The sequence below is a fragment of the Portunus trituberculatus genome, chromosome 17 (genome assembly GCF_017591435.1).
Source record: "Portunus trituberculatus isolate SZX2019 chromosome 17, ASM1759143v1, whole genome shotgun sequence".
Taxonomy (NCBI): Eukaryota; Metazoa; Arthropoda; class Malacostraca; order Decapoda; family Portunidae; genus Portunus; species Portunus trituberculatus.
In genome coordinates, this window is record NC_059271.1 from 16,715,348 (window position 1) to 16,740,347 (window position 25,000).

Consider the following 25,000-nt stretch of genomic DNA (forward strand, 5'->3'; position numbering starts at 1 on the left):
CATCTGAAGCTAAGAATAATTTTTCAGGTACAATGTTTTATGGGTTAAAGACGATAATCCACCAGTCTTACCTTCACCCTCCCCTTCCAAGTGACAGACCGAGTTACGTGTTTTCTGCGATTAAGAAGGACGTAATGCGGTATTAGGGGTCGTAAAAGTTTGTGTTTGTCTTGAGAGAGAGAGAGAGAGAGAGAGAGAGAGAGAGAGAGAGAGAGAGAGAGAGAGAGAGAGAGAGAGAGAGAGAGAGAGAGAGAGAGAGAGAGAGAGAGAGAGAGAGAGAGAGAGAGAGAGAGAGAGAGAGAGAGAGAGAGAGAGAGAGAGAGAGAGAGAGAGAGAGAGAGAGAGAGAGAGAGAGAGAGAGAGAGAGAGAGAGAGAGAGAGAGAGAGAGAGAGAGAGAGAGAGAGAGAGAGAGAGAGAGAGAGAGAGAGAGAGAGAGAGAGAGAGAGAGAGAGAGAGAGAGAGAGAGAGAGAGAGAGAGAGAGAGAGAGAGAGAGAGAGAGAGAGAGAGAGAGAGAGAGAGAGAGAGAGAGAGAGAGAGAGAGAGAGAGAGAGAGAGAGAGAGAGAGAGAGAGAGAGAGAGAGAGAGAGAGAGAGAGAGAGAGAGAGAGAGAGAGAGAGAGAGAGAGAGAGAGAGAGAGAGAGAGAGAGAGAGAGAGAGAGAGAGAGAGAGAGAGAGAGAGAGAGAGAGAGAGAGAGAGAGAGAGAGAGAGAGAGAGAGAGAGAGAGAGAGAGAGAGAGAGAGAGAGAGAGAGAGAGAGAGAGAGAGAGAGAGAGAGAGAGAGAGAGAGAGAGAGAGAGAGAGAGAGAGAGAGAGAGAGAGAGAGAGAGAGAGAGAGAGAGAGAGAGAGAGAGAGAGAGAGAGAGAGAGAGAGAGAGAGAGAGAGAGAGAGAGAGAGAGAGAGAGAGAGACTTGTTTGCAAAGAACATCACGCTGGTACACACATTTCTCCAACATTCCTTGCCTTCGTTAGGTTCTTTTCCTGACTATTACATGCAAAATGCTCCCCTCTATTCAATTTATTCATGATATTTATAACACTGTAGCCCGCAATTTCACCTCCACATTACCACGATCGCCCTTTCTCATTGTCTCCTTCACTCCACACTTAAAGGAAAACACGCTGGCCATTTGGATTACTTCGCACGGTTCACAATCTGCTGAATGGGTGAGAGGGATAGGGAGAGGGGGAAGGATGAGGAAGGGCGGCTGACTATAGAAAGAGAGAGAGGAGTGAGAGAGCAGAGGAAGGGAAGAGTGAGGGAGGTGCAATGTACGTAGATATAAAGTAATCTTTTAATTCAAACTGAGGGGATGGATGGAGAGGGAAAATTCCAGGTATTCCTCTCACGTGCGGGAGATGATATTAAAGTGGGAGGAGAGAGAGGGACGAGGAGGAACGGCAGTGGTGGTGGCAGCGACTGGGGAAATCAGGGGGGGGGTGACGAAGGGTGGCAAGTGAGGCAACACATGAAGAGGGTGAGACACACACACACACACACACACACACACACACACACACACACACACACCGATACACAAATCAAATCAGCAAAATGATGACGAGACGAAAGGAGTGAAGTGAAATGTAAGGAACGTGAGATCGAGGCCGTGATGGGAATGTCAGAGAGGAGATGGAACGCCCGCTTGGTGAGGCGAGAGTGGTAGACACCGTATAGGAGTGTATCGGGTGCGCAAGTAATGAACGAAAATGCGTCACGGGCCTGTGTTGAGGAAAAGAAAACGATGCGGGATAAGTAATAGGCGGTGAGTGTCATAAAGCGAAGGTGACACAGGAGACAGGGGAAGGAGGCGAGAGAAGCAGGTGCAGGAAACTGGCACGCCGCTCACTCACTATAGGAACGAAAGGTCTTACGGTGTTCGGTTGTGCCCTGATCTAGTATCCTAAAACGCTTTGCTCTCTCACCACGACTATTTTCAAAGCCCACAGAGATGATTTGCCGGGTTCTCAAAAGTATATATTTCTCCTTTTAATAATGTAGAAATCTTGTTAAGCTGTCTCTAGAATCGTAAAAAACGTCTTTAAAAACATGTGTTACTTCAACTAGAGCCTTTGAAAGTCCCGCCAGAGGTATTTGAGAATATGGTCCCAGGGTGGAATAGAGACGCCGCTGCCAGCCTCCCGCCATGATGAATAGGGTTACAGCATTAGGGCGAGACGGTGGCGCAGAGCAAGTAGCGTGCCACCTTGATGCTACGCCATGTATAGTAGTAGTAGTAGTAGTAGTAGTAGTAGTAGTAGTAGTAGTAGTAGTAGTAGTGGTAGTAGTGGTAGTAGTGTAGTAGTAGTGGTGGTAGTGGCAGTAGCAGTAGTAGTAGTGGTAGTAGTGGCAGCAGCAGCAGCAGCAGCAGCAGCAGCAGCAGCAGCAGCAGTCAGTGGTCGTGGTCGTGGTAGGTATTAGTATTAGTGGCAGTAGCAGCAGTAGTGGCAGTGGTGGCAGTGTTCGTAATCGTGGTAGTGGTGGTGGTGGTGATGGTGTTGGTGGTGGTGATGGTGGTGGTGGTGGTGCAGTAGTAGTAGTGGTGGTGGTGGTAGTAGTAGTGGTAGCAGTAGTAGTGGTAGTGGTGCAGGTGCAGTGGTGGCAGCAGTGGTGGTGCAGTGGTGGTGGTGGTGGCAGTGGTGGTGGTGGTGGTGTGGTGCAGTGGTGGTGCAGCAGGTGGTGGTAGCAGTGGTGGTGGTGGTGGCAGTGGTGGGTGGTGGCAGTGGTGGTGGTGGTGGTGGTAATGGTGGTGGTGGTGGTGGTAGTGGTGGTGGTGGTGGTGGTGCAGCAGTGGTGGTAGCAGTGGTGTGGTGGTAGCAGCAGTTAGTGGTAACAGTGGTAGTAGTAGTAGCAGCAGTAGCAGTGGTGCAGTAGCAGTAGTAGTGAGAGTAGTAGCAGTAGTAGCAGTAGTAGCAGTAGTAGTAGCAGCAGCAGTAGTGGTAGTAGAGAGTTTAGATTTCGACTTGGAATACCTAAAAAAAATGTGCAATTATATTTATTTACTATGGAGGATGACTTTATATTCTCATGTACGTACATATGCATGAGTAAATGATACGATGTCCATAAGTGAGGAAAATTTACTCCAGTTAGCCAAGAGAGAGAGAGAGAGAGAGAGAGAGAGAGAGAGAGAGAGAGAGAGAGAGAGAGAGAGAGAGAGAGAGAGAGAGAGAGAGAGAGAGAGAGAGAGAGAGAGAGAGAGAGAGAGAGAGAGAGAGAGAGAGAGAGAGAGAGAGAGAGAGAGAGAGAGAGAGAGAGAGAGAGAGAGAGAGAGAGAGAGAGAGAGAGAGAGAGAGAGAGAGAGAGAGAGAGAGAGAGAGAGAGAGAGAGAGAGAGAGAGAGAGAGAGAGAGAGAGAGGACAGGCGCGAACGGGAAAACTAATGCCAAAAAACAACTTGCACAATTTTATGAAGGCTTCTTGCGTCCCTCTGGTGATGGACGCCCCTCACGCAGCCTCAAAGTGGTGCCAATCAAGCAAGTTTTGGCGAGAGATTTCATCATATTTTTCTTTCGCTATTTCAGTTTAAAAATACCATGAGTGACCCTGGCGCTTCATTAATTTCACTCCGAGTCACTTCCACGCACACACACACACACACACACACACACACACACACACACACACACACACACACACACACACACGGGCAAGCATCAAAACACTAATATAATCGAACATCATAAGTCCAGAGCAATTTTGACCCTGCGACCTTTCCAGTTCTCGGCCTCTGTCTGCCTCGTCCGCGGCAAATACGATCAGGATGAACCAAGTTTCCGTATAAAAGTTACTGCCGCATCTTGGCGAACTATCTGTCTGTCTTGCCGTCCGTCTCCAGAGTCAGGCTTCCGAGGTCATATGCTCTGTGTGTTAACTTTATCTATCCTCGTACGGACAACACCTTTCACTTGACTTTACTGCGACGGAGGCTGTTCGAAGCGTGGTCCACGTTATTGTTCGTAGGTCCGGTGGTGTAACTCTCCACGTCCTGTAAAGATGAAAGTTGTGTCACACTCGCCTTGATGCCACGGGGACGAGTTTGCGTGATAGAAACAGTGATGGAGAAAGGTGGTCTGAATCCTCCATTAAGTACAATTCGTGATTTCTAGGCTCCAGTAGAGAGGGTTGCACCCTTCAGTCAGGCTTCACACAAGCGTTGCCTGGCGTTTGGATGTTGTATCAGCTTTTCAGTCTATTAACTTCTCCTTCACGCTTTTCCTCCATCCTCCACCTCCTGTCTCATCTACCGTCAGGCCGCGATGTCAAGGGCACAGTCAGCTTCCCGACGACCCGTCATGACGCTGGCAGCAGGCACTGAGTCCCCCGAGGCACACTCCACACCATCATCATTCAACGTAGGCTTCCTTTTACGTTTTTTATCTCAACTTGGCTCCGACATTTACAATGGTCGCTATTTTTCTTTCTCCTTTCCCAAGACTTTTAGTTCCAGCTTGCACAGCCGTCGGCAAGACAAGAAGGAAAAACTCGTTATAATTTTTCTTGGTGACTCTTTCAAGGTTGACACGAGGTCTGGGTGAGGACGGTGCTGCTGCGGCGAGGAAAATCTTTCCGGTAGAACTTCCTTGACATCACAGACATTATTCCCAGACAAAAGCGCGCCATCCGTCCTTCTGCTGCCTCCTCTCCACTCTGACAGCACGCATGAAGGAAATGTACATCTGTTTCCTGGAACAGTTGCGTGCTTGTCCAGGTCGCAGAAAGTTTGCATACCGATCCCTCTATTATACTCTGCTACATTAAATTAATTTTGATCCTATCTTACAAATGAAAAAGGAAACATTTTTGTGGTTGTACTTAAATTAACGTCATTCCCATACACAACCTCTGACACCTCCTCCATTCCACTCCTGCTCAACTTCCTGCTCCTCACTTCTCACCCCTTACACCTTCTCTTCCCCCCAACCTACAAAAAAAGAATAATTTCCTTCCCTTCAAATATAACACAACCCATAACGGTACTTTCCTCCCTTCCTCCCATAATCCTACCTCTCTTCTCATCACACCTCCCTTCCCTTCATCCCAGCAACCCACCACTCGGCCTTTCCTCCCTGCAAGATGCCCTCCCAGTAAAACAAGTAATTACACAGGCATCCGCTGGCTAATCCCTCGCCATGAGATGCAGTCCAGGGCGCTCCACTACTGACGGTTCACTGGTCCCGCCGCTCCCTTCGACCACTGTTAACTGGACCGCAGGTAAAACAGGCCCACCACTCTCTCTCTCTCTCTCTCTCTCTCCGCCACCAAGCAGACGCCTCCCCGTATATAAATTACCTCCGCATGGTGTTTCCTGCAGTCATTAGTGCCCCCCACGAGTCACGCAAGCCAGGCACGACCCTAACGAACCCACGACCAAGGGTATAGATCGCCGGCTGCAGCTCGTGTTTTCACCCCCGCTTGTTTAATTGCGCTATTTCTGATCCTGAAGCATTTGGAGGGAAGTGTCCAGTGGGTATCGATTATGACTGGTATAGGTATTCTCGTTCGTTATTCCAATGGTTGTCACGTTTTCTATTCTCTCTCTCTCTCTCATGTATTTTAGTCATGTTCTTCTGGGGGGAGAGGAGGATTTGGAAGGAATCGATTGCAAATGGTATAAATATATATTCTAGTTTCTTGTTATTGAAATGGCTGTAATTTTTCTCTTTTTTACATGTTGATTATGTTTTTTGGTGATCTTTAAGGCATTTAGGAAGAAAAGTCCACAGAAATAGTTGGTGTAAATATTTTCCTCCATGTTATCCTAATGGCTGTTTTTCCCTCTCCTATATTTGATCACTTGATTTCTGATTTCAGAGGCATTTTGGGGTGGGAGTGTCCAGAGGGACCGAATATATGACAGGTGCAATATCATCTTCCATGTTTTTTCAGTGGACGTGAGGTTGGAGTATATTTTTCTTTAAAATTTTAATCTCGTTATCCAAATCCTGGAGGCATTTAGGAGGAATTAGCAGAAGAAATTGATTATCAGCACATGACATAGTGTAAATATTTTCACTCACGATATCCAGGAGCACTGTTAACCCTGGAGGTTCCTGTCTGCTGCAGTTTTTCCTTATGCTTTTGATTATTTTCAATCTCGTTAGATCAATCCTGTATACATTCAAGTGGAAGTATGCAGAAGGATTCTTTCTATGTAGGAGGGGCACTGGTCAAGGGCAACAAAATTGTACTTAGAAAATAAAAGGATCATCGAGGTACCGGTCTCTAAAGTCAAAAGAGGATGTAAAAGTTACAGGATAAGTGTCTCGAGAAACTGTAAGAAAGCTATTTCAGTTAGTCAGTTTCCACTTTAGTTTATAAGTAAAGGATAGGCCGAGGATGTTCAGTGTGATATACTTTTATTCTCAGTATCCAAAGACACTGTAAATTCCAGAATTCTCTTTTTTCCCTTTGTTTCCCACATGCACTGTTTAAATGAGGAACATCAAGAAATCTCTGGAACCAAACTGGCCAACAGTTTTACTCTCTTTCTCTGACTTCTTGGGAGCGGAAAGTTAGGCAGGTTTCTTTTTATCTAATTTGCTTTTTGTCTTTAGTCTCCCTTTTATGTAAAAAAATGCAACAAGGCTATTTTCTTTGCCCTGCATCACTTTGGAAATATCGTGGGTGGGGTGGGGCAATGTATGGGACACAAAGTAAAGGTTAGCCAACGTCTGGTGTGCTCCACAAGACAACGGCATCTTGAGCAGTGAGGTGGATGCGGGTCACACACCAGCACAAAGGCATTGCGCATCATGGGGACCTATAGTGCCACTCCTATTACAGTTATGGTTGTCTGTCCTGGTCAATAGTCCTCTTCAATACACCTGCGAATCTCACTCCGTTGTGCTCACAGAAGCCTCCACCAACATCACCACCACCACCATTTCTGCCGCTACCACTGATCCTTCACTTGCCTTTGTGTTATCTCTTGTTTTTACCTTCAAGGAAAACTCGTCAAACATTCTTTTTCTTTCATTCCTCCAGATAACAGCAGTGCAGGATCCTGATCTGAGCTAAATCTTCCAAGTGACGGCGGACAAAGCCTGGATCCTCGCTGTGCTCAGTAACTCAGTGTTCAAGATTCCGAATAACACAAAACCTTCAATTTACACTCACATCTCTGTCCGCCTCAATAATGCAAGAATATCCAGGACAGGACTTCGTCTCCTCACTTGAAATAATAGAATTGAGAGCACCAGGCAGAGGAAAAGAAAAAAAGGAGGGAAAAAATAAGAAAAAAGCGAAAGTCACTTGGAGGACATTAAATTTAACCACCACGAGGGTACGGTACACAAAGACACAGAAATGTCCTGAGGAAGAGAAATTGAAGGAGGTATTATGCTGATTTTCTGTGGAATGATTACTCTGTTATGCTGAACGGATAACAGAGGTGTTAGTATCTGGCATGGAGGCGTACATTCCTCATTCTTTTTCTCAACCTAAACCTTCTAAACCATGGTTTAACTCAGCCTGTTCTCGTGCTATACATGATAGAAAGGTTGCCCACCAAAAATATTTGAGCCTTCCATCTCCTGAATCTCACGCACTTTATATCTTTGTCCGGAATCATGCCAGGTCTGTTCTTCAACTTACCAAACTCTCCTTCATAAGTAGATAATGTCAAAATCTTTTAAACTGAAAGTCTCCTCGTGACTTCTGACATCTAGCCAAAAACATCTCCAATAACTTCACTTGTTCATCTTTCCCTCCTTTATTTCATCCTGATGGCACCACTGCCATCTCTTCTGTCTCTAAAGCTGAACTCTTCTCTCAAACCTTTGCTCACAACTCCACCTTGGATGATTCTGGGCTTGTCCTCCTCTCCTCCTCCCTCTGACTATTTCATGTCTACAATCAAAATTCTTCGTAATGATGTTTTCCATGCCCTCGCTGGCCTAAACCCTCGGAAGGCTTATGGACCTGATGGGGTCCCTCCTATTGTTCTCAAAAACTGTGCTTCCGTGCTTGCACCTTGCCTGGCCAAACTCTTCCAACTTTGTCTATCGACTTCTACCTTTCCTTCCTGCTGGAAGTTTGCCTACATTCAGCCTGTTCCTAAAAGGGTGACCGTTCTAACCCTCAAACTACCGTCCTATAGCTTTAATCTCTTGCTTGTCTAAAGTTTTTGAATCTATCCTGAATAGGAAGATTCTCAAACATCTGTCACTTCACAATCTTCTGTCTGATCGCCAGTATGGCTTCCGTCAAGGTCGCTCTACTGGTGATCTTCTGGCTTTCCTTACTGAGTCTTGGTCATCCTCTTTTAGAGATTTCGGTGAAACTTTTGCTGTAGCGTTAGACATATCAAAAGCTTTTGATAGAGTCTGGCATAAAGCTTTGATTTCAAAACTGCCCTCCTACGGCTTCTATCCTTCTCTCTGCAACTTTATCTCAAGTTTCCTTTCCGACCGTTCTCTTGCTGCTGTGGTAGACAGCCACTGTTCTTTTCTTAAATCTATTAATAGTGGTGTTTCTCAGGGTTCTGTCCTGTCACCCACTCTCTTTCTAGTATTCATTAATGACCTTCTTAACCAAACTTCTTGCCCTATCCACTCCTACGCTGACAATACCACCTCACATCTTTCCACTTTCTTTCAGAGACGACCAACCCTTCAGGAAGTCAACAGATCACGCAGAGACGCCACTGAACGCCTGACTTCCGATTTTTCTAAGATTTCCGATTGGGGCAGAGAAAATCTAGTAGTTTTCAATGCCTCAAAACTCAATTCCTCCATCTATCAACTCGACACAACCTTCCAGACAACTATCCCTCTTCTTCAATGACACTCAACTGTCTCCTCTTCCACAATGAATATCCTCGGTCTGTCCTTTACTCATAATCTTAACTGGAAACTTCACATCTTATCTCTTGCTAAAACAGCTTCTATGAAGTTAGGTGTTCTGAGGCGTCTCCGCCAGTTTTTCTCGCCCTCCAACTGCTTACTCTGTATAAGGGCCTTATCCGTCCCTGTATGGAGTACTCTTCGCATGTTTGGGGGTTCCAGTCACACAGTTTTACTAGATAGGGTGGAATCAAAAGCTTTTCGTCTCATCAACTCCCTCCTCTGACTAACTGTCTTCAGCCTCTTTCTCACCGCCGAAATGTTGCAACTCTTTCTATCATGTATCGCTATTTTCATGCTAACTGTTCTACTGATCTTTCTAACTGCATGCCTCCCCTCCTCATGCGGCCTCGCTGCACAAGGCTTACTTGTTCCTCTCATCCCTATTCTGTCCAACTCTCTAACGCAAGAGTTAACCAGTACTCTCACTCATTCATACCTTTCACTGGTAAACTCTGGAACTCCCTCCTTGCATCTATATTTCCGACTTCTTACGACTTGTCTTTTTTTTTAAGAGGGAGGAATGGAGGCATTTGCTCCCTAATTTTGGCTGACGTTTTTCCCTTTGTAGAGAGCCAGCACTCAAGTGGGCCTTTTTTTTAATCTTTTCTTTTTTTTTTGCCCTTGGCTGGCTCTTTTCCCTTCATAAAAAAAGAAAAAAAAGCGGCTTCTCTCGTCCACTCTAGTTAATAACAAGAAAAAAAAAATTCTTCTCGCTTTGACAGCTTCAAGCAGGCCACGCCCAGTGGAAAGTGGTGCAGTTTCCATAATAAAGGTCTCACAGAACACATAAATCTGTCCGTGATAACACTGTGTATGGAAGCGCGGCTCAGGCATTTTTAAGCCGACAGACGGCGAAAGACTCGAGAAGGAGAATTTCAGGTAGTAAAATGAGCGGCGCCAGCAGAATTATCTTCGGCCAGGGAAGGCATTGTCTCGTGACGAAGCATTAACACCACTCTTATTTCAGGACGCGTGAGAACATGTACAGCAAAAAAATGTTGAACATCGCGCCAGCCACATAAACAAATTCCGTGACATGTACCTAGGCGATTTTTATTTGCTGCAAAAATATCGCTAAACGTGTGTTTGATATCCGGGAGAGAAAATAGAATTGTGATGATGACTGCTTCTGGCTTTCGTGTCTTCTGGTTCTCAGTAAAACGATTATATGTTGTGCGAATGAACAAACATCAAAAATTATGCAGGAGTACAATACAATGAAGTACGAATGGCATTGTGGTGCTGAAAATACGCGGTATGAAAAAGAAGCTTCTCTAACGTTCCTTCAGAATAAAATAAAGTTCTTCTACTTTATCCTGCCTATCATCACCACCACAATATCACTCACTAACCCTGAAAACGCAACACCACACCTTATTATTCCCTACGCGATGTGCCGAAACACTACGAGAGTCCTTCAAAAAGACGATAACGTTGCACAACGGTAGATAGAAACACTGGCGTATACGAGAGCCACACTCTGACTCACCTGCAACACACGACGCAACACTCACTCCCTACCTTGCACTGCCGGAGCGGCGCCTCATCACTCATATCTGTCAGGTCATCCCGCCAGGTGCCAACACGCCCAGAATTGTAGTTTGCACGGATACCTGTGACGCGGTGCATGTCGAGCTTGTCTGGAGCAGGTAAGGGCGCCGCGACTCAATACTGTAACTGTCTGGTCCACTGGTACTGCACAACGGGACACTGCAGGCGACAGCTTCATTCCCGTTTCGATTCATCTGCTCCCTTAATAGTTTCACCTTCCACATCCCTTCCACGTCCCATGACATGGAGGCCTGCATGGTGTGGGCGGCGGAAGAGACGGAGGCCTCTTTTTCATCCACGCAATACGGAGGAAGTTAAGGTCACTCGGTTGTGTGTGTGTGTGTGTGTGTGTGTGTGTGTGTGTGTGTGTGTGTGTGTGTCGTGACCCAATACAGGCCTAGTCTTCTCTGTGTCTCCTTGCCCGGCGGCACTTGGACAAGTCAAGATGAGGACAAGTTTGGTGCTGTTCACTGGCTTAGACAGTAATAGTTTGGTCCAAGTTAAGCTGAGTCAACGTCCCAACATGCCCTTATTACTCTGCAGCCAGGCGGCTGCGGCTGCGGCGGCAGCAGGCTGCTGCAGTCAGGGGCTTCTCTCAGGGGTGACTTCCTCACTGGCAGGATATACAGAACTGTCCATCTTCACTGAGTTAAAACTGAACCGCACCATCTACATGTTCAGGCCAGTGAAGGGAGGAATAGCACTGTTGGAAGGCACACTTCAGGGGGAAGCTACATCCTCGTCACTCTTCAGGACAAGGTTACGTTGACCTTCACTCTTGCCTTCTGTTAAGGGGGCAAATTTACGTGGTTCATTTCTCTGCGCTGTGAGCTGTGCTGCTGCTCCGTCGCCTTACTCCGTGCCGATCCTTTGTCCTCTCAAACATTCTGTCACGGCTGATTTATGTTTCATTCTTTACTGTCGGCAGTCAGACTGCCGTGTGTCCTCGATCCTGAAATTAAACGGTCCCGTCTCTCGTGCCATATCAAATATTTACCTTCCCTTTCCTCTCTTACATTTCATTAATTTTCCCTCCTGGGATCGGGGACGCACTTGTCGTCTAGACAGTCTTTAATATAATGACGAAAGCAGTGTATCGTTTAATCATCAGAAGGCGTTATTCCATCAGTCCGTGATGCACTGTCTTGGGACATTGATGAACACTTCGTTAAGGAACAATGAACGAAAAAATGCTACGTGCCGTGACAGTGCCTCAGAGTCTTGTATTTCCCTTCACATCGTCACAGCTTCCGCGCAATGCCTCCTTTCTGTCGCAGCGCCACAGAGCTCGCCTCAGCTCCACGATTTCCATCAGGGAAGGAATACCAATTAAGAATGATCGCTTGAGGAATGTTTTCATCTTGTATTACGGTAACTTAATGCTTGGCCTTGTACTATACTGTCTTGACCTGTGACCTAACTAGCCTCCTCCTCTTTCTTTATCTTTTCTCTCTGCCTTCATCTTTGCATCAATTTCACGCCTCACTCACGTCTACTCATAATAAATCTTCAGACACACACTCAGCCGTATTTTATTCCTGCACCGGTGACATATACACACTCTTAACTTAATTTCATTTGTGACATACGTTTCTATTATGTTCTCCCCCTTCTCTCTCTCTCTCTCTCTCTCTCTCTCTCTCTCTCTCTGCTTTTTGGTCTCATGTTTTGCCATTTCGGTAATTTTTCTTTACTTCACTTCCTCATTTCTTCCTTTCCCTCCTCTTCTTTTATTTTCCCCTCTCCTACTTCTGAACCTCACTTTCCCCTTAGTCTCTTTTAAAATCCTCCTTTCCTCACATAACATTCTTTTCCCTTGAAATTCTTTACGATAAGGTCAAGTGTTTGTTTAAGGTCAGTATGGAAAAAAAGCTCAGAAGAGGCGGAGTCCGTGCTTGAAATAGCAATGGTGAATATTAAACGCTTTGGAAAGAAAGAAAAGAGGGAATGAGGGAAAGGACTATAATAAAGGAGAATAATATTGATAATTTGAAAAGGAATTAAGAAGGTTTTGAAAAACTTATGTCGGTAATTGAGTGATTGATTGATTCATTGATGGATGGACGGACGGATGGGGATAATGGTTGAGCTGAGGGTTGGTTAAGTATTATTCATTTGTTGCTGATGAAGGACTTGTCATGAAAAAAAAAATCTGTGACGATCGTATGAAAAGAAAGGTCACAAAGTAATAAAAATTAGAAAGGAAAATAAAATACACACACACACACACACACACACACACACACACACACACACACACACACACACACACAGTGTAGTGGTTAGCACGCTCGACTCACAATCGAGAGGGCCGGGTTCGAGTCCCAGTAAGCGGCGAGGCAAATGGGCAAGCCTCTTAATGTGTAGCCCCTGTTCACCTAGCAGTAAATAGGTACGGGATGTAACTCGAGGGGTTGTGGCCTCGCTTTCCCGGTGTGTATTGTGTGTTGATGTGGTCTCAGTCCTACCCGAAGATCGGTCTATGAGCTCTGAGCTCGCTCCGTAATGGGGAAGATTGGCTGGGTGACCAGCAGGCGACCGACGTGAATTACACACACACACACACACACACACACACACACACACACACACACACACACACACACACACACACACACACACACACACCTCTGATTCCAATGACAAAGACCTGAAAGCCAAGGAAAACATAACAATGAGAGCAACAATAAAGCAGTAGCAGACAAGGACAGGCAGACAGACAGACAGATAGACAGGGAGACAGAAAGGGATAGACAGATGCCTTAGCACACTAGAGATCACCAAGCTACGATATATACAGAGGCCGCTACAGAAACACCACACCACACCACACCATACCACACCACACCACTCAGTTTAGTGCACAGAAACTATCCGAGTCAGCGGAAGCCAATGCATACACTACCAAGGAAAAATATAAAAAGAAATAGTACATATTCCTGTAAACCCGAGACCTACTAGTACTGTTACGGTAAAAAAAAAAAAAAAAACTAACGATGGTTGAGTCAAAGTCAACAACGGTTTAGCCACAGAGCCACGGGACTCACACAGGCCCCCAACGCTACCAGTGCCAGGAAGGGAACCACTACTACTGTAAGGACAAGCAGGTGCAGTGCGGGATGGCGGTGGTGGAGGAGGTGCCACTTACCAAAAGTGGTGACTGTAAGGAGCGGGCGGACCGGAGATTCGGCCGGGACCACCTGGTGACGACTCGTGCCTCCAGCATCTGTACCGAGGGTGGAGGGTGGAAGTGGTTAGTGGGTCCAACAAGGAGGTGGATTGGCTGTGGTGGAGCGGTCTTTTTACAAGGGGGAGGGAGGGAGGGACGGGAGGGACTGGGGAGGGATGTAGGAGGGGAGATCATTGTGGACCCGCTACAGGAGGTGGTCTGTGTGGCACTTGTGGGCTGGGAGTGAGTCAGGGGCAGTCTTTGGGATGTTCAAGTGAACAGAGCATGGTGAAATTATGTTGGTGAAGGGAGGGCTTCATGGAGGGCGGGGAGGAGGGAGGGCGGGAGGAATGGGGAGCTTTAAGTAGTGAACACATGCTCACCTTTGAGGCTTTCACAACATAGATGACCAACAATTGCAAGAATAAAATGCAAATAGAGTATATATTTGTAAAAAAAAAATGCAATATGGTATTCATTAAAAGGAGAAAAATTTTAACTGATTAATCATCAGTAACAAAGAGGAAGACATGGACACAGTAAGTATAGAGAGAAATTGATAAAACATCAAGATATAAGAAGAAAGGCAGGCCAGCTGATGTCGTGGCTGTGGGGATTAAGATGGCACATTGTCACAAGAGAAATGTTCAAACCAAAGAGATTAGCAATTCTTGACAGGGAACAAAAACAGATTATGACTAAATAAATCCATTAAAGCAAAAAATCAAACGAACAAAACTGGTGAACAGTATGCAAGCACGAGGAGAGTGAGAGTGGTCTGAGTGTGACACAATGCAGCAGTAGAGTTCGGTATGTAGGCAGAGTGAAAGTGAGAGTAAGCATGCGGCGTGGCTTTGCGTGGAGCTGGTGAGCGTTGTGATGGCACTGTGCCGCCGTGACAGCACGATGGCGGCGCTGCAAGCATGAAGCATGGTGCTAATACTTTGTATCATGTTGTTTAGGGCGGGCCGAGGGTCTCCCTCCCATCAGTGATGTGAAATGTATGAGGAGATATTTCTGGAAGCAAACTGCACCCATCCCTGCCTTCCCGTTCCTCCCCGACCCCCTGTCTTCAAGTTACATATGCGTGTGAATATTTCATCACTGCAACGAGCCACCCAGCGCTCGCCGCTTCACCCCAGGCAAACGCCTCAACATGCAATGTCAACTGCACACGCGAAAAAAGTGCAGGCTTCATACCGCTACCTGTGTTCTGGACAGCCGCCAGCATGACATTCACTTGTCCCTGCTCCAGCCCCTCCTCCTTTCCCGCGGCCCGGCCAGCACAAACACATTCACGAGGCTGGGGCCCTCCTCCCACCACGACTTGTGTTAGCAACTCCAGCACTTCCGCGTTTCAGGATCAGTCTGTCATGCAGGCCACAAAATGACAGAGCTTCCTTCTCCCCGCGGACACAACACCGATATTAATAAATGGATGCGTGTTACTTGCAGCGTTGCACGTGAGTCTGTGACGTGCACTGACGGAACAGCCTTCTCTCATGCTCTATAATTCTTTATCACCTCGGTCACGAAGTCACAATAAGCTGTTGCCTGTGCGTGTTCCTCCACACACCCTGATCACACGCCTCGCATTCCTAACTAACACCAAAACCAAACTACACATTTAATTCATGTTATAAGAATCCTTGCATTTGAAGCACGATAAAACACGGCTTATTTCCCACACACAGACTCCGCCCCCCTCCCTATTGGAGCCCTCGTCTCTTTCGTGAACAAGAAGCGTGCAACATTTCAGCAAAAAGCAAAACTTTATGTAAGCTTTTGAGAAAAGGAAGAGGGACGTCATCTTCCTGCACGACAGAACACAGCACAGGAGTCAGTAACATACGAGTGCAATGTGCATTACTGACTTAACTCTACGAAAATAGACCAGAAAGATAAGTTAATTATGACAGTGGTAGAGCTTATGAGGATGGTAATTACGAAGGAGGGGGGAGAAAGAGGATGAGGAGGAAGAGGAGGAGGAGGAGGAGGAGGAGGAGGAGGAGGAGGAGGAGTAAAACAAGCGAAAAAGAAGACAGAGATAATTAAGATGCATTATTTCCGATGAGGATTAGAAAAAAAAGGACAACACAAAATAATACAGTGAAGTTAATTATCTTTTCTCACTTGGTAATATCAAATGATTGGCGTACAATTAACGAAACGATTGAAAAACTCCACTGTCATAATAGAATTTTAAAGTCGCTCCATAAAAAGAACGGAGAAAATAATGTGTGAAAACTTTAAACCACACGCAAACACGCGCGCGCACGCACGCACGCACACACACACACACACACACACACACACACACACACACACACACACACACACACACACACACACACACACACACACACACACACACACACACACAATGCATCATCAGTGAGAGCAAATGATCTATTTAACTTTGGCTTAACGAGGAGGAAACAGGAAGAGCAGGAGAAATGCAGCGAAATTAGACCAACAGGGAGAGGGAGAGGGAGAGCAGAAATACAGAGAGGAGAAAGAAGGGAGGGAGCGGGAAAGAGGGAGAGGGAGAGGAAGAGGCAGAATGCAAACAATGCAAAATGTATCACAATGATAATGATGCTGAAGACTATGAATGGTGATGATAATGACAATAATAATAATAACGTCACTGTATTAATGTAAAAAAAAGATAAAAATAATTACAATATAGCAAAGTCTTTTCTTTACACCCCTACTAACACCATTCCGAGGCGGAGAAGGAGGAGGAAGAAAAGCTTAGGAGGAGGAGGAGGAGGAGGAGGAGGAGGAGGAGGAGGAGGAGGAGGAGGAGGAGGAGGAGAAGGAGGAGGAGGAGGAGGGGGAGGTTAGGAGGAGAAGGAAGAGGAGAAGGAGGACGATGACGAAGAGAAGGAAGAGGAAGAAAAGGCGGAGCAGGATTGATCAAAGGATATTACCCTCTTGGCCGCGCACCTGGCTGGGTCGTACACTAAGTCCACCCAGGATAAAATGATAAAAAGAATAGGGTAAAAATGAACTAAGGCAATAAGAAAGTTCAAGCAAGAAAATCCCACGTAGGAAGTTTATAAGCGGAATCTTTCTTGATAAGCGAAGGATAGAGTAATTAAAAGGCGATGGACGACGAGGATGAAGAGGAGGAGGAGGAGGAGGAGGAGGAGGAGGAGGAGGAGGAGGAGGAGGAGGATGGAGAGATAGGCGATGAGAAAGAGGACCATATGAGAATTAAAAATGATGGGAGAGAAGGAAGCAAAGGAAAGATAAACTAAAGTAAAATAAATACGATGAAAGTACAAAGGGTGAGAGAAAGTGAAGAATGAAAAGAATGAAGAGGAGAGTTAAGAGAAAGAGATATGAAGAACGAGGAAATGAGAAGAAGAATAAAGGAGAGCGAAGAGGAAAAGAAAGACAAGAAGACGCATACTAGATAGACGGGGGAAAATAAAAGGAAGGATGAAGACAAAGAGGACAAAACAGATATGGAGAAATAAAGAAAAGTAATGAACGAGGACGAGAGAGGTGAGAGAGAAAAAAGAAATAATAATAAACGAAAGAGGACAAGAACGACGAAGGAAAAGAGGCAAATGGTAAGAAAAGGAGGATAGACAAAGAGGGGAAGTATCCGAGAATAGCAGCGATGAGGAAAAAAAAAAACTAATAACGAGAGAAGACAAGAAAGACGAAGGAAAAGAGATATTAATGTTAAGAGGACGAGGATAACCAAAGGATGAAGGTAGTAGAGGAAGACAAAGATAAGGATGAGAATAAGGATTTTAGAACGACAGCGATGAGGAGAAAAATAATAACGACAGAAGACAAGAAAAGACAAATAATAACGAGAAAAGACAGGAAAGACGAAGGAAAAGAGATAGAAATGTTAAGAAGACAAGGATAACCGGAGTGAAGGTACTAGAGGAAATGAAAGACAAAAATCAGGATAAGAAGTTGAGGAACGTTTGTAGAATAAGTTTTTCTTTCTTTTCTTTATTTCCCTTTACTTTCTTTCTTATTTTTTCCCCTCAAGAGTTTGGACAGAGTGAGTGCGGCCCATTCGCCAGCTGGCCGAGACCTGAATATTGATCCACACCACCTGGCTTGCATACACCGAGGCCGCGGCGCCCACCAACCCACCCACTACCCACCCACCTTTACGTAACGAAGACCGGACCCACGCACCAGCTTCCTCAGCGGGACTGGAATGCAGGTTAAGGATTAATTTTTTTTCTTTTCTTTTCATTTCCTTTCTTTGGTAATGAGGAGGGATTGAGTTTGCCGCCGTTTATTGTTTTTTTTTTCTTCACTTCTTTCTTCTATTTTCTTTCTGGGTAAGTTGTCTTGTTTTTCTTGTTTTTTTTTTGTTCTTTCTTGTTCTCGTTTTTTTTTTTAATTGGGTGGCAGGATATGGATGGGTGGTAGGGGTTAAACTCGTCGTTACTTATTGATTTTTGCTTTCGTTCTCTCCTTCTGTCTTCTTTCTGGTTAAAAGTTGTCCTGTTCTTGTTCTTTTTGTTCCTTTCTTGTTCTCGTTTTTGAGTAGTGTGAGTGCCGATTTTTCTTCCTTTCCTTCTGTCTTTTTTCTGGGTAAGTTGTCTTAATCTTCTTGTTCCAGTTCTAATTCCTGCTGCTTTTTATATTACTCACCTCTCATCTACTATATTTTTCATTCTCTCCTACTCCTACCATTACAAAATACTACTTGTCTTACCGTTCTATCTCTCCATCTCCTCTTCCTTCATATCCACCACACGATAATATTTTCTTTCCCTCTCTCTCTCTCCTCGTCCTATCATTACATAATATTACTTGTCTTAACGTTCTATCTCTCCATCTCCTCTTCCTCCATATCCTCCACACACTAATAAAAAATACCACCTCCGCTAGAGGAGGTAAAAGTAGCAGGGGGTAGAAGCGGCGATGACTGCGGATATTATAAGATGAAAACGAGGGAAGAGCAGCGGAAGGAGAGGAAACATTATGGAGAGTAAAGGAGTCTGAAGGGGCGCGGGAAGCACGTCACACAACACTGACGGGAGGAAAGCGATGACACGAGGGAATTATTAAAGAGCCATGAAGAGATGGTGCTGAGAAAATCAAAGGAAATAGAAGAAAAAATGACGAAGAGTAAAACTGAATAATGCATAGTGCAATGATGAGAGGGAAAGCGATGACACGAGGGAATCAATTGAAGAGCCATTAAGAGAGACGCTACAAAAGGAATATAAAAGGAAATGGAAGAAAAACGAAGAGTAAAAATGTATCATGCGCAGTGCAATGAAAAAAAACAACGAGGATGAAATAAAGGGAATAAAAAAAAGATATATAGTTCTGACATGGAAATAAAGAGAGAGAGAAAAAAAAAGAGCGAAGAAAAAAGGGATGAGTCAAAATCTACGCGTCGGAATTCAATGATAATATGAATCAAAATTGAACAGAAAAAGTTACAGAAATAATTATTAGAAAAGAAAGAAAGAAATTGCATCTGGCAGGGAAGAAGAATATGTAAGACAAACAAAATAATGAAAGAGGGCATGAAAAAGGAAAAGAAGAAGGAGTAAGAAGAAGGAGAAGAAGAAGAAGAAGAAAAAAAAAAAAAAGAAAGAAAAAGAAAAGAAAAGAAGAAGAAGAAGAAAGAAAGAAGAAGAAGAAGAAGAAGAAACGAAGAAGAAGAAGAAGAAGAAGACGAAGACGAAGACGAAGACGAAGAAGAAGAAGAAATAGAAAAAAATCTCCAGCTTAATGAGACAAAAATGAAAAAAAAAACAAAACAACATAACATCACAAAAAAAGAGAACTGAAAACCATCGCCATTGAAAAGAAGAAAAATGAAGAAAAAGTCATGAAAAAGGAAAAAAAAGGAGAAAAACGAAAAAAATACCTCGAGCTAAGACAGAGAGAGAGAGAGAGAGAGAGAGAGAGAGAGAGAGAGAGAGAGAGAGAGAGAGAGAGAGAGAGAGAGAGAGAGAGAGAAAAAAAAAAAAAGAAAAAAATAATCTTGCTAATAATACAGGGAAAAAAAAAATGTTGCCAGTGAAAAGAATAAAAAAAATCATGGATAGGAAAACAATAACACAGAAAATCCACTTAGGAAGGCTTGCGTGGGCGTGACGTCACAGGGAGGAGTGGCCGTGATGAGACAAAATGAGTGGAAAATAACCAACTCGAGCCTGATATTAGCGCCTCTAGTCCTATGGGGCCGCAGAGGGAGGTGGAGTGGTGAGGTGGAGTGGTGAGGTGGAGTGGTGAGATGGAGTGGTGAGGTCGAGTGTTGAGGTGGAGTGGTGATGTGGAGTGGTGATGTGGAGTGGTGATGTGGAGTGGTGAGGTGGTGAGGTGGTGAGAGTGGTGAGATGGAGTGGTGATGTGGAGTGGCGAGGTGGAGTGGTGATGTGGGGTGGTAAGGTGGTGCTGAGGTGCTGCTGAAGTGGAGTGATGAGGTGGAATGATGAAGCGGAGTGGTGAGGTGAATTGGTAAGATGGAGTGGTGAGGTGAATTGGTAAGGTGGAGTGGCGAGGTGGAGTAGTGAGTAGGAGTGATGAGGTGGAGTGGCGAGGTGAAGTAGTGAGTAGGAGTGGTGAGGTGGAGTGGTAAGGTGAAGTAGTGAGGTGGAATGGTGAGGTGGAGTGGTAAGGTGGAGTGATGAGGTGGAGTGGTAATGTGGAGTGGTGAGATGAGGCGTGGCGAGGAATGTGATTCAGCCATTAGGGAGGTCTTGTATTTTGAAACAGTTTGGATTCTCATATGAGCTCATTGGAATGATCACATATTTGATTAATTGAATTCCAACGAATGTTTTTGTCTATTGGTGGTGTAGAATTCAGCTAGTCAAGTCGACTTATCTATGGTTAGTAATCAGCGATTTTTCGATGCCACTGTACTTGGAGTATTTAAGAGGGGGCCGCCGTGGTATAGTGAAACCATGCGTGCTTTGGGGTCCGAGAGGTCTCCAAGCGCACGGGTTCGAATCCAGTCCACGGTCCGAGTGTAGGTTGAGCTTCTTCACTCGGGATAATGGTTCCCTAGCAGGTGGGCTTTGAGATAGGAAGTACCCAAAAATAACCCTTTAGCCCATAAATTCCAGTGAAAAGCCCACATGGTATAAAAAAAAAAAGAAAAGAGACGAATCCACACACAAATAAGAAAAAAATAGGTAATTAAAGAATTGTAGGTTATCATGAAAAAAAAAAGGTCTTGCTCGTGAAAGAGTTAAACTATCACTCCAATCGTGAAAACACCATTGAAATTTGTAACTTGCACAAAGATCTGTCGAAAAAGTAGACAAAACAAGACCGCGAAGTGTTCCTAAACACAGACCCTATTATCAAGGCTAGAGGGATAATTAGTCTCGTTCTCAGGGTCTCCTCTCTTAATGGTGCTGAACTTTTCAACTCGTAAGAAGAGTAGTCTTCTTGTTATCCTTATTGTCATTAGAGCGAGGAAACAGGTGAAGGATTACAAGTTTTGGGGAAGGAAAGGACGGAGGAAAGGAATGAATGAATGAAGGAAGGAAGGAAAGAATGAAGCTAGGAAGGAAGAAAGGAAAGTTGAAGGATCTTGGATAACACCACCAGATGACGTTGTGTAGGATGTCTAGTCTTCATGTGATCAATGCTTTCACTGGAGGAGGAATCAAGCGAAGGATTAAAATTCATGGGGAAGGAAAGGAAGGAAGGAAAGTCTTTCGTGAAACCTGTATTCAGAAACACTGCTCCATTACAACAAGTATTCTCAAATGCAGAAACAAAATATTAACTAGGTTTTCAAGAGTATTCCTTCTGTTCATAATGTATAAATCATGTTAATTTGTCACTGGAAGCATAGAAATACCTTTAAGAACCCGTGTAAGTTCAATTAGTCAATGTGCAGGCTAAAGGGTGTTGCAGCGCTATCACAATGAAGTACAGAATTGTGGGACCAACGCTCGGTACTGGTGGCGGTGGCGTTTCGTTTGATCGTTCGTGTAATTACAATCATTAACGTCAATTTGCGTTCATTACTTTGAGTATTCTATTACCCAGTTTCATTTATTGCCTCATTTTTATATTCAACATGCAAATTTGTGGTTATTAATTCACTCGTGTGTCTTTCGACTTAATGTTCATATCTCTGTTTGCTTCTGTCTGTGTGTCTGTTTTGGGTTCGTCTGTTTATCTATTCCCTGTCTGCATGATAAGTTATTCATGCACATGTTTGTCTGTCTGTCTGTATATCTGTCTGTATCTATATGTATTTGTTTCGTATGCATTTATCTATCTCTATGTTTAGCTGTCTGTGTTAGCCTAAACATCTGCTATTGATACGTTCAAGTGTCTGTGTTTGCAAACATTCGACGTTAAAAAGAAAAACTTGGCTGATGCTTGTCTCGTGCCACTAACTCTTCTTTTACAATTTCCTTACTTTATAAGATTCATAAAGCACTTGGCGAACTCTTGCTTACGAAACTATCAAATTGTTTAAATGTCTGTTTGCTCGTCTCTTTCCTTCTTTGTGACTTAAACATTTTCGCAATTAAGAAAACAGCTTGACATTCACTGGCTTTGTGTAGGTCAATTGTCCCTTTGCAATCTCCTTACTTCGTTATATTCTCAAAGCGCTCAGTGAACCCTCACTACGCCTTGAAGCAACAGCCCGCCATACTACGTAAGGCTCTCCTTCTCATTATACGAGTATCATGTGCGCAATGTAACTCTGCTTTGTTGCTGCAATAAGCTATGAACTCCTAAAGCCGATGACGCAGGAGACTCCCAAGCCTTGCTGACGTGTTGGGACTTTGAGACGCTGGTGGTGGTAACGGTGACGAAGTGCTTCATAATGATAATACACTCGTGACTCTCAATGGTTGATCATGGAATCATTTAAGTTCATGCGTTCATATCTATAATACATTACTTACTTACTTACTTGCTGATTTATAGAGGGTGTCAACACTACACGCGATCTTTGTGTTATTATGCAAAATAGTGGTGGTGGTGGTGGTGGTGGTGGTGGTGGTGCTGGTGTAGTGGCGGTAGTGGTGGTGGTGGTGGTGAATATCATATAAAAAGATCAACTCAATGGAACGTAAAGCAGCTGTTTAATAGCTGGAATTTTGATAAGACTGCAATAATGATAATGAGAGAGAGAGAGAGAGAGAGAGAGAGAGAGAGAGAGAGAGAGAGAGAGAGAGAGAGAGAGTCTTTTATTTCAACTCCTCCTCCTCCTCCTCCTTTTTTTTCTCCTCCTCCTCCTCCTCCTCCTCCTTTTTTTTCTCCTCCTCCTTCCTTTTTCCTCCCTTTCCTCCTACTCTTCCTCCCATTCTTCCTTCTCTTTTTCCTTTCCTCCTCCTCCTTCTTGTGGAACAGCTACTACCACCATTTACTTGACAACAAAAACAAATACAACAAAGTCCTTCCCATGTTAGTGATGTTGGATAGTGGCGTTGGGCGGTAATAATAATGTTAATGGGAGTGGTAATGGTTAAGATAATGATGGTGGTGGTGGTGGTGGTGGTGACGTTGCAAGCCACATCCATAATAAAAGTAACGAGACAACTTAATACCCCGCGATGTAATTAAAACTTCTATTCTATCTACCTGTCTATTTTGGGAAAGACTATTATACATTTACTAGTCTCTCTCTCTCTCTCGAAAGATTTAATTATACGCCTTGCCATTAAACACAAAAGCCACACACGTAACTGTAGGCATGTAATGATATTCAGAGAGAGAGAGAGAGAGAGAGAGAGAGAGAGAGAGAGAGAGAGAGAGAGAGAGAGAGAGAGAGAGAGAGAGAGAGAGAGAGAGAGAGAGAGAGAGAGAGAGAGAGAGAGAGAGAGAGAGAGATGAGGGGTAGAGGAGGCAGTGAAAAAAATAAATAAATCCCGGAGCTCATTATCCTAAACACACACACACACACACACACACACACACACACACACACACAGTAATGGACCATCCTGTATTGCCTCATCCTTTTCCATCCTCTGTACAAATATTCCCTTTTTTCTCTCATACTGTTATTCTATTCGCATGTTTGTCCAGCCACTTGTCTCCTCTCTTTCTTTATATTTGTTTTTCTAATTTCCATACCTATTTCTTTTTTTTCGTTCAGTGTCCTCCTTTCCGGGAAGCCCTTTAGCATATTTTCTCTCTCAAAGGATCTGCCTGGGTCTAATAATTCTTTCGTCTATGTAAAGAAAGAATGAGGTGATTCTATAGGCAGTGGTCTGGTCTGTTTCTCTTTCTCAGTTGTTGTTTTTTTATGTATTCGTTTCGGGGATGTCTCTATCTCTTTCCTCCTCCCATCTCTCTCTCTCTCTCTCTCTCTCTCTCTCTCTCTCTCTCTGTATTTCCGTCCGGCATTAATTTTTCTATCTTTTCCTTCGTTTTTTTCATTTCATATTTTTAGGTGTAGTTGTTGGCGGTGGTAGGGAGTGATCATCAATTCCTCTCTCTCTCTCTCTCTCTCTCTCTCTCTCTCTCTCTCTCTCTCTCTCTTATCGATCAAATCGGGGAATCTATTTATAAACAGAATATCTATAACGATGATGGATGAAATACTCACATTGGTGCTTCCTTTGTATGCTGCATAATAGAGACACTTGTGCTGTACGACTATGGATCTAATGAAACACAAGCAATCATACAGTACTCTTGACGACACTTCCTCTGTTACACTCCCAAGGCAGTGACCCTAGTTCATTTCTCATCCTACACCTCCCTTGGGTCAGAAGAGCGCCAGGAAGAAGTTGAAGGGTGCTATTCGGCTAGCTAAGGTGTCATCTCAGCGCCCCAGCCGTGTTTAATTCCTGTGGAGTCGTGCCAAGGTCCAAGGCTCGCCCCTAAAAAACAAGTGTCGGGAGTTGTGTCACCACGCTGTGAGTCTTGTCAAGTCAATGAGAGGCAGCGAACCAGCCAGTCCGCGCACCGCCTCCACCGTTGTGTTGTCGCGGGAGTTATCAGCTCAGCAGGGGTTGGCGGACAGGATGGGGAGTGGTGGTGGTGGTGGTGGTGGTGGTGGTGGCAGGCTTCATGTTTTATGTAGTGGGACGAGGCTCCGCGGACCGTCGAGGTGAGAGGTCAATCCGCATCACAAGTAAGGCAGCCACCGCATGGTTATTGATCCGACTTCTAACCCTACCTGACCCTACACCGCGCACTCATCCTCCCTGCCCTCCCTTCCTTCCTCCCATTCTTCCACTTCCTCACTCCTCCCTCAACACACGGTCGTGGGGTGGAATGCGGTAGACGTGAATAAGGAGAATAAAAGACTTTTCGACATTCCAGCTTCCGTAGACCGAAGAGGAGAACACAAAGTAGAGTTCCGTATTATACTGGACGTTGTGCTCAAACTTGCGGCAGAAAAGTAAAAAAAAAAAAAAAAATGCAGCAGGTCTTGTGTTCCCAGCAGTAAAGCGATGCACTGAGACTCTGATGAAGACTGACGTGCAAAACATAC

General features: G+C 44.6%; 1 protein-coding gene across 7 annotated transcripts in view; it reads right to left on the minus strand.

Moving 5' to 3' along the window:
- LOC123504842 (ankyrin repeat and fibronectin type-III domain-containing protein 1-like) overlaps nt 1–25,000 on the minus strand; it is a 447,143-nt gene that overhangs the window by 116,334 nt on the left and 305,809 nt on the right. For 6 of the 7 annotated variants that reach the window (XM_045255726.1, XM_045255724.1, XM_045255725.1 and 3 more), the window contains one exon: nt 13,549–13,626. The exons of the other annotated variant lie outside the window; for it this stretch is intronic. In XM_045255726.1, coding sequence (XP_045111661.1) covers nt 13,549–13,626 — 78 coding nt within the window. The remainder of the gene's footprint in view (nt 1–13,548; nt 13,627–25,000) is intronic. 7 annotated transcript variants of the gene reach the window in all.